Source organism: Callionymus lyra, chromosome 5, assembly GCF_982586985.1.
Source record: "Callionymus lyra chromosome 5, fCalLyr1.hap1.1, whole genome shotgun sequence".
In the NCBI taxonomy this organism is placed as follows: Eukaryota; Metazoa; Chordata; class Actinopteri; order Syngnathiformes; family Callionymidae; genus Callionymus; species Callionymus lyra.
The window spans coordinates 13,481,482-13,494,331 of record NC_141822.1 but is presented as its reverse complement, the minus strand read 5'-3'; the positions used below and the strand labels follow the sequence as shown (position 1 = coordinate 13,494,331).

At 39.8% G+C, this 12,850-nt stretch overlaps 1 protein-coding gene across 1 annotated transcript in view; it reads left to right on the top strand.

Moving 5' to 3' along the window:
- npr2 (natriuretic peptide receptor 2) overlaps window positions 1-12,850 on the top strand; it is a 62,533-nt gene that overhangs the window by 22,559 nt on the left and 27,124 nt on the right. The window contains exons 7-10 of the mRNA XM_087791030.1: window positions 683-767; window positions 6,307-6,427; window positions 7,753-7,827; window positions 9,787-9,864. Coding sequence (XP_087647156.1) covers window positions 683-767; window positions 6,307-6,427; window positions 7,753-7,827; window positions 9,787-9,864 — 359 coding nt within the window. The remainder of the gene's footprint in view (window positions 1-682; window positions 768-6,306; window positions 6,428-7,752; window positions 7,828-9,786; window positions 9,865-12,850) is intronic.

The following is a 12,850-nucleotide window of genomic DNA, read 5'->3' as shown; positions in this document are numbered from 1 at the left end:
CTCACGCCTCGACGACTGTAACTGTCTCCTTTTTGGCTTTTCACAAAAATCTCTCTCTTGCCTCCGAATGGTCTTAGCAGCTAACTGTAGCGTTGCTACATACGTCTTGCTGAGAGCATGAGTTTCTACGATGACCTGACAATGGTTCTCGGTTTTATCTTGACCTTTAAAGTATATATTTTATTGAGTAGTGTTTTGATTGTTTTGAGCGCTTTGTGACCCTGGTCTGGAAAAGCACTCTATAAATACAAATTACTTACTTACTTACTTACTTATAATCAACTCTCAACGTTTACATTTTGGGAGCACGATCCAGCATAAGTGGCCAAAAAAACAAACAAACGTTCCCAATCAAAACGTTTACTCGACTGGAGTCTGAATCTGATAACATCCACGATAATGACCCTTTAAACGTTCAGTAGCCACTAAGTCAGAAATGAAGAGCGAGAGATCAATATGTTTAATCTCGCTAATGATGTGATTTTCACATCTGCGGGGATAATTAGTCGCCATTAGTTTTGTGGAGTTTTTGTGTACACAGCTGTGGACCAGGAAGTCCCAGCTGTGCTTCACACAACCGGGTCTGTTCTGTTGCCTTCCTCTATGGGACCGACATCTGTCTGGCACATGAGCTGCAACGACACTGAGACGTCCTTCTTCTTGTCGCCCCCGTTTTTCCTAGGTCACATGACCGTCCTGGGTATCGTGGCGGTGGGTTCCGGTTTGGCGCTCATCATTTTCGGAATATCCAGCTTCCTCATTTACAGGTGAGTTCATCAGCGTTTGGCGCTGACGTGGTGCTTGAAAGTCCTACCTCTAGAGGCCGACCCTGTTAAAGACGGTTGCCACGGCTACTGTTGTGAAGCGGTAACGGTTTTTCGACCTCAGCGGAATCCGCTGTGTTTTAACAGCAACGTCGGGATTATTCTCACACGATCACCTCGACATACGATCTCGCATTATCGTTTGATAACGACACGTTTTACCGTCAAGCATTATGAGGACAATAAGCTGCTGGTTTTGGGGGTTTATTTAGCAATAAAACAAAAAAGCACATTGTTAAAAGCAGTTACAAGATCCACTTGCCAAAACCGTGAAGAGTGTTTCTGGTTAGAGGGTTTCTTCGACCACACATGTGCATGTGACGGATCTGGTGGTGTATCGGTCAGTGATCGGTTCTTTAACCTTCTCTGTTTTTCGGTGACCATGGAATGCGTTACTGTTTGCTTCTCTTCTTCTTCAACATCCCAAAACAGACGTAAAGACTTGTCGAGCCTCGATGGCATTGACATGAGTGAGAGTGATTTTCTGTCTTTTACGAGCAGAACACGCCTGAATGAGAGACCTTGTTTGACCTTTGTCTCCACTTGTGAACTGGTTTTATACTTCACATCCTCTCTCTACAACAGCATGTTGGTTTTCCGTTAGTCTCATCTGTAGAAACACATTCTTGATTTTTTTGACTGTTTTACAAAGACGACTATCAAAAGCCACATTTCTGATGCAATGACTCCAAGATGAATTATACACACACTCCAACAAAATATTAAAATGTGTCTTTGACTCTTGTCTGTTCCAAAGGCAGGAAAAACTTTATGCCATTAAAAACAAGAACATGATTTTCTGATCAAACTTCAAACTTGTTACATAATATTGTTGTGTTATCTCAGGGTCAAGGTGACCCAGAGGCCCGAAAAACAAATTTGTTTAGGGTATCCCTTGTGTTGTCTCTGGGTCAATGTGAACGACCTCCGTGGCTTCCATAAATAAATATGCTGTGGTGGAGGTCAGAGACAACACAAGGGATACCACAAACATATTTGTTTTCTGGCCTCAGGTAACACAAGCGCAAAACAATTGGCAAGAAAAATACCTTCTACTCCTGAAAGTTCAAACTGAATAAGTGAAGGAAACATCCTTCTTTCTTTTTATTTTATTAATATATAGCTAAAATAGAAATACCAGAGCATTTATCTTCATCATGACGACACCTAATTCAACCAACCTGGCAACCACAAGCGAACATCCGTGATTAAATACATTTCTAATTTCCAAAGAGTGATTTGTAGGCTATAATTGTGTCACAAAATCGGACATAAAACAAAAAACAAACGGCACACGGCTTGAAGGTGGTTCGCTTCCAGTTTAATGCAACCTAAGGGCTATCTGTGTGTACTTTGTATGTCCTTCCTTGCTTGCGTATGTTTACTACAGGCACTCCGGTTTCCTCCCACAGTCTAAAAACATACAGAAGTTGATTTATTTTTTATTTTTCCATAGGTGTGAGTGCATGTATGAATTGTTGTGTGTCTCCGTGTGGCCTGGGACAGACTGCCGACCTTTTCAGGGTTTCCCCCGCCTCTCGCCCTAAGTAGCTGGGATAGACTCCAGCCCCCTTAACCTTGATAAGGGAATCAGCGTCAGAAATAATAAATAAAAAAACTGTAACTTTCTTGTGCGACTGTCATGAACGTCTTCATGCTTTTTAAATCCTTAATTATTCAAGCGCTAAACCATGACATTTAGACTTTGGCGACACAGTCGTGGGAGCGTTAAATGTCACCGCTTAAGTCTACGTCGAAATTCAAGCAAATTAACGTTTCTATATTTACATTTTTCTATTAGTTATGTGTTTATGAAGAAGATCACTACAGAGAGAAACAAAGCTGTATTTTGGACACGTGTTGTAATTTAAACCATTAACACGCACGAGTGTTAATCAGCAGCCTATCACAATGGATTTTGATCAGAGGAATGGTGGAAGACAGACGGAGGAGCAGCCGTCCACCTGAGGTAAATCCACAAAATCAGACTCAGAGTTGATCACGTTCATATCCAGAAACTACAAGGCTAGAGTGCAGAGCATCGTTCCCACGACAATAACCTTTTCTTTTCTTCCATTCTTCCTGCAGCTTCATCAAGCACAGCACACTTTCTGAACGAGTTCGCTCTCCTGGACACTTGGCAGGTACGTTTCATTAATACGGCCATCTTATCGCTGGGGTTGCGAGTGTAACTCTGTGGCATCTATTTCTGCTGAGGGAACTCAAAATGGAATGTCTGTACACACATAGGTTTGCTTGCTTCGCTCATCCAAAAAAGAAAAGAAAAAAAAAAAACGGTGATTCATCGACAGGGATGACAGTTTTATTGGTGGAAAGTTTGCTCCGACTGACCGAAAACAGTTTGTCATTTATCGGATTGAGCAATTCCGTTAAGACCCTGAAACTGTGAACGTCAACCTCATGTTCAAGACATTTCAACCTCACACCACAAGACTTCATCGTTTCACGCTGTTGGACACATTATTCATAGTGGCAATAAAATCATCAGAGTTTTGCAGGGAGCTCGGTTTCCGAAGGTTTGCCGTGAGGACCAGAGCTTTTTGAACTCTATTGCAGGAAATTAAACAAATGTAGCTTTAAATTTTATATTTGTCTAACGGTCGGGACGACATGTAAACGTGTAATTTCACCATCTTGACATAGGTGACACAATAAGAATATTTCCTGGAGGCTCGATCAAGATGGAAATCTTCTATTCAATCCAAGAGAGCAGAAAACAAAGCTTGTTTTAATTGTTAATTTATTGTAGTTCATTAGTAGTTTTCGCTTTTATGAGGTATCGGATGCCAAGGTTGGATAAGGATTATACATGATTAATATCAGCTATTATAAGCCATCTTTAAAAAAATGATGTGGCAGGAAGGAAATATTTTGTTTTTGCTAACAAAGAGACGTAATGTTTCTATTGGTCAAGGCAAAAGTCACAAGCCTTTCACTGAGCCAGTCGTTCACAAAAACTCTCATTAAAGTTAATTCATTATTATCTACAGTGAAACTGCAGAATGACTTGAATACATTCTAACTTTCTAAAAAACGTTATCACCATCTAGTGTGACTACTTTTCACTTTTCCCTCGTGTTTGTCAAATTATGTTCTTTTGTATGTGATGCCCATCATATCTGAAATAAATATACATTAATTCAATTGCGATGTGTGTAGGCTGCTTGTTGATATTAATTCTAAAGGTGTCAGCGAAGACAATAGTACATACATACACATATTTAAACACGTAAACGTCAGTGTGGTATCTTAACAACCGTATTGTGGATGTAACGCTTGATGGTTAGCAATAACACATGAATAAAACAAAGGTCAACATGATGCTAATGCTAATGCTGCTAAGGAAGTGATTTTAAATGTATTTTCAATGTAACAAGTAGAAGTGTAACTAAGTTTAACTGAGTGAGTCAAGTCTGACTCAGCTAGTAAACATTAGTACATTTAGTGACCTCTAATGTGGTCGTGAGGACACCAGTTGTCAATATTTGATCAGGGAGTTCAGTTGCATCTAGATTCCCAGAAAACGGTCACAACATCTACAGACACCAGTGGTTCGATGAAATGGACGACATGGGACAACATGAACGTGACTTAAAACGATCTAATCATGGGATTTGGGTTCAGTAAGATGAGGCCGTAAAGCGATAGCTTAGCGATGACTATATGCCGATGAACGACGTGAGTCTACGTGGACGTGCACCAGATGTAGACGGTCCCACACTCAACCTGTCATTTCCAGATGTTTCCGATATTAAACACTAAATCACTTCCTGTTTCCGCAGACACCAAAAAAGCTTTGGCGACGGACACAGAGACTCAACACGACCTCTGAGTGTCATCTTTGAGTCGATCCAGCAGCTACACTACTTGACCACCACTAACAACTCAACCAATGACACGGGAATTCTGCACGGGTAGAATATTTTAATATATATATATATATTTGATTATCAAAGAGGTTATCATTCCTACTTTATATGTTATGCTGCTTATGTAATGCAAGAAGTTTTTTTTTTAATTCACATCTTGGGATTCAGGGTTGAAATAGGGACCAAATACTGTGAAAAATCTATATTTTATCTAAGAATATGGTGCGCTCTGGGTGATTCATGTAATGAATTTTGAAATGATTGTTGTATACAAGTCAATGTGCAATTTAATAAAAAGAAATATGTCTCAATCTATCGTGTTCTTGTTTTGCATTCTTTTATTATTATTGTTGTTGTGAGTATTATTTAGAAAAAAAAGGTAATTATTATATATTATTTATAAAAGTAATGTAAAAAAAATCTATGATATAATATATTAAATTAATTTGCATGAACTTAAACTCCAAGGATCATATGTTTTCGAGGTAAATCCAAAGGTTTTATGACTCAGTTGACGAAACTTTGGTCCCAAGTTGTCGGTGGCGTGCAGCAGCAGCAGCAGCAGCAGCAGAGTGACGGGACTCAGTAGTGGCTCTAATGTTTTGACGGTGGGGTTGGTGGAGTCGAGGTATTCACATATGGGACTTATGAAACAATAGACCCACTGTGGAGCCCCACACTTTGCCCCTCTGGCTGCCAGAAGTTTCTAAACGAGGCTCTTTAAATAGAAAAATACCTTTTTTTTTTTTTTTCCTCTGCTGGTGCTGGAGGGCGCCGCTGCTTTAATGGTCTTTCCTGTCCTCCACACGGGTCTGGAGCAGTTGTAAACACAAGTGTTCTGGCCTGGTGAGAGGGAGAGAGCCGAGATGGGTCGGGGCCGATTCAAAAACACGATACGCGAACGTTGAAATAATTTTCCGCAGACATCTGGAAGCGGTTTGCACCTTTTTTTGGAATGAAGGTAGACTGTTTGGACTCTGCTCATTTGTCATTTTTGAAGTGTCTGACACTGAAAATGATTTTTTTTTTCCTCCCCCTTCTTCACTATAGAACAAAGAAACATTCAGGGCCTATGGGAAACCTTTTTTTTTCAGTTCTGTAAATCACCCTGAGATTTGCACCAGATGTGGACAAGTACTTGTAATAAGAAGATTACTTAATACCTGTCCGACTGGTTTGAATGATGGATCTCCGACCTCGCGCCAGGGTCACGCTGACCCCCGATGGGACGCTCAAGTATGAATTATAGAACGTTGTCATGTCGACAAAACAAGTAAAACAACGAAACAAAATGGTGAATTTCTTCACGTACAGACAGTAAAACGCTATCGGGAATAAGCCTCGAAACATCAACTCTCAGGAAATCTTCTCAAGGGCCACAAATGACCCCTCATACTTTCTTGGACCACCAATTGAATGTGTCTGACTAACCAAATCAACCTGGAACTGTGATTCTGATGTTGGTTTGATCCGAGCTACAGTACAGTTCGCACCTTTGCTAGAAAGTTTTTTTCTTTATTTTTATTTTATTTTATTATGAAGTGGATCCAATTATACGTAAATAATTATTACATTTTCTTCCTTTTGTATAGGAAACTGAAACTGGAGAGGGAGTTGGCTGGAATGTTGTGGAGGATTCGTTGGGAGGACCTGGAGTTCGAGAGCCCGAACAAGTACAACAAGCTAGTGGGAAGTCGACTCACCCTGTCACAGGTACGTCTAGAAACTGATGTTTATATACCTTTATTTAATACATAAACAGTATTTTTTTCTTATTAGATCACAATGAATTTCAAAGACAAGGAGCTCTTTTCACAAACAAACAAATACACGAACGAGAAATGTACTTAAAAAGTCGTAACCACTCGAGCACCATGACATTAACAACTGTGTAATCTTAAAATCTCAAGTCTGACTCAACAAACATAAATTCTTGTTTGATTCATGCAAGTGAGTGGAGTTTTTATAAAGTTTTGTCTAATCTGATCGGAGCCGTTCCCACCGACAGCCGCAGTTAAAAATCCATACAAGTGAACGATGATTTCTTTAAACCTCCTTAAATCCAAATGAAAAGACTTTTTCCCTCCATTATCAATTCATCTCCCGAACATGTCATTTACTCAGAGCTTTACTCAGAACATATAACCTCCCATGCGGCAGGTAATAAAGGTCAGTAATTACCTCAAGACTTCCACTCCGTGAGACGTGTTTTCGTTCAGTCTTGTGTACACAGCTTAAGTTCTGACCAAAGACATCGTGATTTCCCAAGACGACGTCCTCGGCTGCTCTGTTATATCCTCAATTAAACAGCTGTTTAATTAGCTTCAAAAATGATTTTCCTCAAACTACAACTGGCTCTCTAGCGTTCTGTCTGTTCAATTATTTAAAACGTGTGTTGGAATTGTGTCGTGGTGGGTTCCTGGACCGATTTTGATGATTTTAGACACTATACTTGTCCAACAGGATGATTTTAAATCAAATTATTTTAGTTAAAAACCCCCGCTAAGTGTTACTTTGCCACTTAACTTTGCCATTATTCACCACTTGTGCCGCGCCTGCAGAGTCAGGGCTTTATTAGTTTACACATTCCTGACTGCTTTCCCGGTGCTTTATGGAAAGCGGCCGGGTTTTGCGGCGGCGTATATAAAGCGATTGTTAAAATAAGCGTCAGGCAGACGTTGGTTTTCTTTCATATATAATATCTGCTCTTCGAGACATAGATCGTCTCGCACACATGCTAACCATCATGAGCGGCACACACCTTTTTCATTACTGCTTCTCATTCCAGAGATGGTCTGTGTAAAAAAAAAAAAAACACACTTTCCAGACCAACGTATATTTTCCAGTGTGTGTTTCCAATATTTGCATTCTATGCAGACGCTCGCCCACTTTTCTGTACAGACTGGCAGCTCAAGGACTTGAGTTGGGTTTTTTTTTTTAAAAGCCGAAAAACATTCCTGTGAATTTAAATCTTTAGACGTATCAACGATGACAATTCCCCTCCTCACTGTTTTTTTTTTCTTTTATCTTTTTCCCAGAGAGGCTCCAGCTACGGCTCCCTGATAACTGCCCATGGAAAATATCAGCTATTTGCAAAAACAGGCTATTTTAAGGTAAGCTTTAGTGAGTTCTGACATTCTCAACTCCTGCACACTCCTTCTCCTCCCACACATGTGCACACGGAGCTGCAGAGCCGCGAGAGAGAGAGAGTTCTGGCGTGTAGGCGAAGGCGTGCAGTCAGAATGCGAACGCCACAATGCGTCGGTTTTCGTTTCACTTCGCCCCGGCAGTCTGGACTCGTTGCTGCGTTTAATTGATCCGCTCTCAATGGAGGAGGACGTGTGACTAAACAGCTGATGAATAGTCAGATGTTGTTGCGTGTCATGGAGCTTTAAAAAAAAAACACTAGTATCAAGGATGAAAGCCTGATCCTGAGGGAATACGAAGAAATAATTCACATTTTAATCTGTGAACACAAAAACCGCTACAGTGAGTCGATGGAAAACATTCAGATGGGATTAAAAGCAGATGGGTAAACGGATTTAGGGGAAATTAGTGAGCCATTAATTTATGGGGGGAAAAAAAAGGAGCAAAACAAAGGAGCCAGTAAATAAAAAAGATGGAAAAGGGGGGTCTTTATTAAAGCGTCCATTCTGGACACACATGTCTTGCCGCGAGGAAAAGCGTCGGCCTGGAAGTTCAAGGTTACAAAAAGCTTTTTAATAAAAAACATGTTTTTTCACTTCTATATACAGTTTGAATATGTGAAGGAGGTCCCTTTTGACCTTGTGGAAAATTAGTTTAGTCCTGTTGTTTAAAAAAGTGTATTTTGGCCTTTAAAGGGTGGACAGATACTGCCAAAGAAAAGATTATATTTGTATTAAAGTGATAGTTCATCCTAAATTCAAACTCGTTTTTTACTCTCACTCATGTTGACTAAGGGTTGGGATTATTTTCAGAGTAATCTGTTCCTTTATAGACAAAAATGTTTGTTCATTTTAATGTAGCGACTGAGCGCCCAGGGATGAACTTCCTCCAAAAAGACACTTAAAAACATCCAAATACCTGCATAGCGCTCGTCTGTAATGTCCCTCTTGTATTGAAGCCTCAACGAGGAGAATTTTTCCAGACAAAATTTCTATATAAAGTCTTTATTTTACGCTCGTTTGTGGCAAACGTTAAAAGACGAGCAGCATTATTAACTGGAAGTAATCCGAAGGTACTTAAATATTGCGAGCGCTTCCAACACTTGAAGCACTAGGATATAAACCAGGATTACTTCCTGTTGATATCGTTAGTCTTTAAATGTCTGCCACAATCCAGGGTGAAATATAGACTTGTTTCCGGAGCAATTCCTCCAGTCGAGGCTTCAAAAGGAGATGGACGTTACAGACGAGCAGTATGGAGTTATACGCTTGTTTTTAAGTGTCTTTTTGGACGAAGTTCGTCCCTGAGCGCTACATTAAAATGAACAAACATTTTTGTCTATAACTCTAAAAATGAACAGATCACTCTGAAAGTAATTCCAACCCTCAGTCGACATGAGGGTCAGTAGAACATCTTTATTTGAATTATGACTAACCTCAGAAAAATGTGGATGGGTAACATGGATTATTTGTAAAAACTAAATAGTCAAGGACCATTTATTTAGGGTTAGGGGGGAGTAGGACCTGTATATAGAACATCATCTATGTGTATTAATTACAGACAAGTTTCTCTCTGCTATTATAAGTCAGAATTGATCCAGGCAGTTGCCAAAAATATCCTCCTTATAGAAGTCAACACTACGAATGAAGTGCTTCATTCACCGACCAAAACCCTTTTCATTGTATGGTGTCCTGTACGGATGTTTGATGTGGGTCGGCTCTGAATATGACTGTCATTGTGTCCCTGAGCACTTAAACGTGATCACCCATGATGGTGATCTGGCAGGCTGCGTCGCAGCCTACTGCCATCGGTTTGTGATGAACGGGTGACTTAGTGTAAACGAGCAGAGAAAGCGCTACATAAGTAAGAACCATTTGTATTTAAGAAAAGTGTGATAATAAAGTTGACTTTCTCGAATGTTTCAGGGGAACCTGGTCGCGATCAAACACGTGAACAAGAAAAGAATCGAGCTCACCAGACAGATGCTGCTGGAGCTAAAACATGTGAGTATAAAAGTTTTGTAACTCAATTCTAGAAGAATCTCAATCCAGGCGGTTGATTACTTCAGAAGGTAATCACTTCAACGGCGTGAAACTGCTTTTTGTGCTGATTGCTCATCAGAGTAAAAAAACTTCGGGGACAGAATCTATCTTAAGACCAGTTTTCTGAACTGAATTTGTACTTTTTTTCTCCACGAAAAACAAACATTATTAAGCTCAAATAAATCTTAAATCCAAGTCAATTAATGACCTTCTATCCCTCGACAATGTAAACAGTATAAATGCAAATGCTAATCGTTTATTTTCCCTCCAGCAACTTCATCTCTATCACCGTTTACTGTCTTAGGAAACGGATGAAAATAAAATCCGGCATTTTATAGATCTCTTTTAAATCCACTCCATATGTCTGAGGATGTAAACAAGTTAATCCCCCCCCACTTCCTTAATGGATAGCTCTCCACTCTTACTTCGTGCCCGACAGTTTATACGCCCAACAAACCCTTCTTCACGTGGACCCGCCAGGCAGCCACTTATTAGGGATCCTGAGATGTTTTGTGTGCACAAGTGGAACATAATCCCATAATTCCCTGGTGCATCTGCCTATTGAAGCTCATCGAGTTCGGTTCCGGTGAGGAGAGTCGACTTTTGAGTTTATATCCTGTCGTCTATAGTTGTCGTTCAGCAGCAAGCGATAAGGTAAATCCCTTGTCAGATCATGACTAAGCTTTTATACGCTTTTCATCATTTCTGGCCTCAGTTTTGCGTGAATAGAGATGTTGAGGAAGAAAAAAAGCGGCTCAATTAGACACCGTTTTGTTTCAACTCAACTTTGGCCGAGTAAGACTAATGCGAGATTGACTTTAAAGATGGTCTTTGAAATGTTAAATCAAAGTGGTGTTTCATCTCATTTCGTCAGTCAAAGTTAGGGCTGTTGAAATTCAAAGTTTGTTTGAAATAAAATCATTTGATTTTTAGTTTACAATTACTGTGCAAATATTCAATGTGTTTTTACATGTTTATGTTGCAATTACAACTTCTGCTGGATGGCAGCAGTCATTACATCCGGAGCTTAAGGAAGAATAAACTACCGTTAAGATTCTGGCTGAGGACAAGAGGATACAGTCGACTCCAGCAGTTTTTAAAGCTGCTGTTTGGACATATTTTGGTTTCAAAACAAATTAAAGTAGTTACAACTTCGTCAAGAGTCATGTGGTCTGTAAATTCTATAAATGCTACACCAGAGTCAAGTACTCGACAATACTACAAATATATCCTTGTTACTACAGTATTGCAATATATCGTACCTGTATCGTGATACATATCGTCTCACCAGATTTTTACCTAGTCTTGTACATTAATACAACAATAACATCGCTAGGCAGGAAATTATTGATTTTGCTTTTTGTTTTTCACCACTTTTATTTGATCTTCCGTTTGTAGAAATGGTTTAAATCCACAAACTAAAGTCTATTTTTCAGACACTGAGGTCTGGCATGTAACACCCCATAGATAATCGAGTTATCAACTTATCTTAGAGCCCAACTAGGTCACCCCTGATGACATCGTTTGCAAACATTGCTTCAATGTTTGATCCAGAGTCTGCTTTATCTTGATTTACTGCTGCTAATCTAAAATAGTGATAAAGAATGATTTCGAAAAATCTACATTTGATGTCAAGGCCTTCTTACATATCCTTGCAATTTGAATGGAAAAAGATCAATTTGTATTAGTGGCTGAGGTACAAGTTATAAATCTGCACGATCTTCCTCTCTCTTTGCGCTTGATGGATCTACTGACTCCTTTAAGAAACATCTTAAGACATTTCTATTTGTTCAGGCTTTTCCTTGAATTTCTCGAACTCCTGTGTTGTTCTCAGTATTATCTTGATCTTTAAAGTATGTACTTTTTTTGAGTATTGTTTTGATTGTTTAAGCGCTTTGTGACCCTGGTCTCGAAAAGCGTTATATAAATAAATATTACTTACTTACTTACTTTCCCCATTTCAAGTACTTTCCCGTCTAAAGAATAGAGCGAGTATTCTTCTGATGCAGAAATTGAATTTTAACCTTGAAGGTTTGAATTGTTACGTGAACCAAGACAAGACTTTTTTCAAACCGTGAGCCTCTGACACAGAGAAGTTTAATATAAAGAACCATTAGTGGGTCATGTTTAAGACTAGAAGCTGCTTCTTGCACTACCTTATAACATTCAGCTGTTGTTGAGAGCCCCGCTCGCTCGTGTTCTCTGTGGCCCCTGCATGACCAGAACCAGGTGCCTCGCTCGTAAAAACACTTCCATCGGGAGCCGCTCCAGTCATTAATTTATCCACAACCTCAGTAAAACAAATCAACAGGAAGTGACTTAATTGTGTCGCAGGAGCAGTAACTCAGTGTGTGGCCACTTGACGGATTCCCTGGAGACAATTATTTCGACTGTGTCGAGCGGTAACACCGGCTGTGATCGTGGTCCTGCTTAATCCCTGGATGTGTTAATTGTAGATTTATGAGGCAAAGATGTTGGACCACCGAGTCCCACCAGGTGTGTTGAAAATAGACCGAAATAAACTAAAAAGAAATAGATAAATGAATTGAGACCTGTATCGTCACAACATTATTCTTTCCTCTCCAGAACAATGTCTTGATGAATAAACGTATTCGCCGGTTTGTCTCGTTGACTGAGAGACCTTGTGTGAAAGGCGGATGAAAGTGTGTGTGTGTGTGTGTGGGATGTAGGCGTCTGTTTTGCCTGTGTCATTCCGTAGATTCCCTCCGCGTTAGAAATAGACTTTATTCCTGTGAAAAAGGCTCCGTTGCACTTGTAGCATAGCCAAGCTTGGCGTTGTGTGTGTGTGTCTGTCAGTGTGTGTGTGGCAACGCAACTTGAATATTCCGTACAACACAACTACACAAGTGTCAGAACACTCGTCCTCGGGCTACGGTTTAATCAGGATAACGGTTCCAGTTTAAGTTTGTGTGCATCATTACATTTT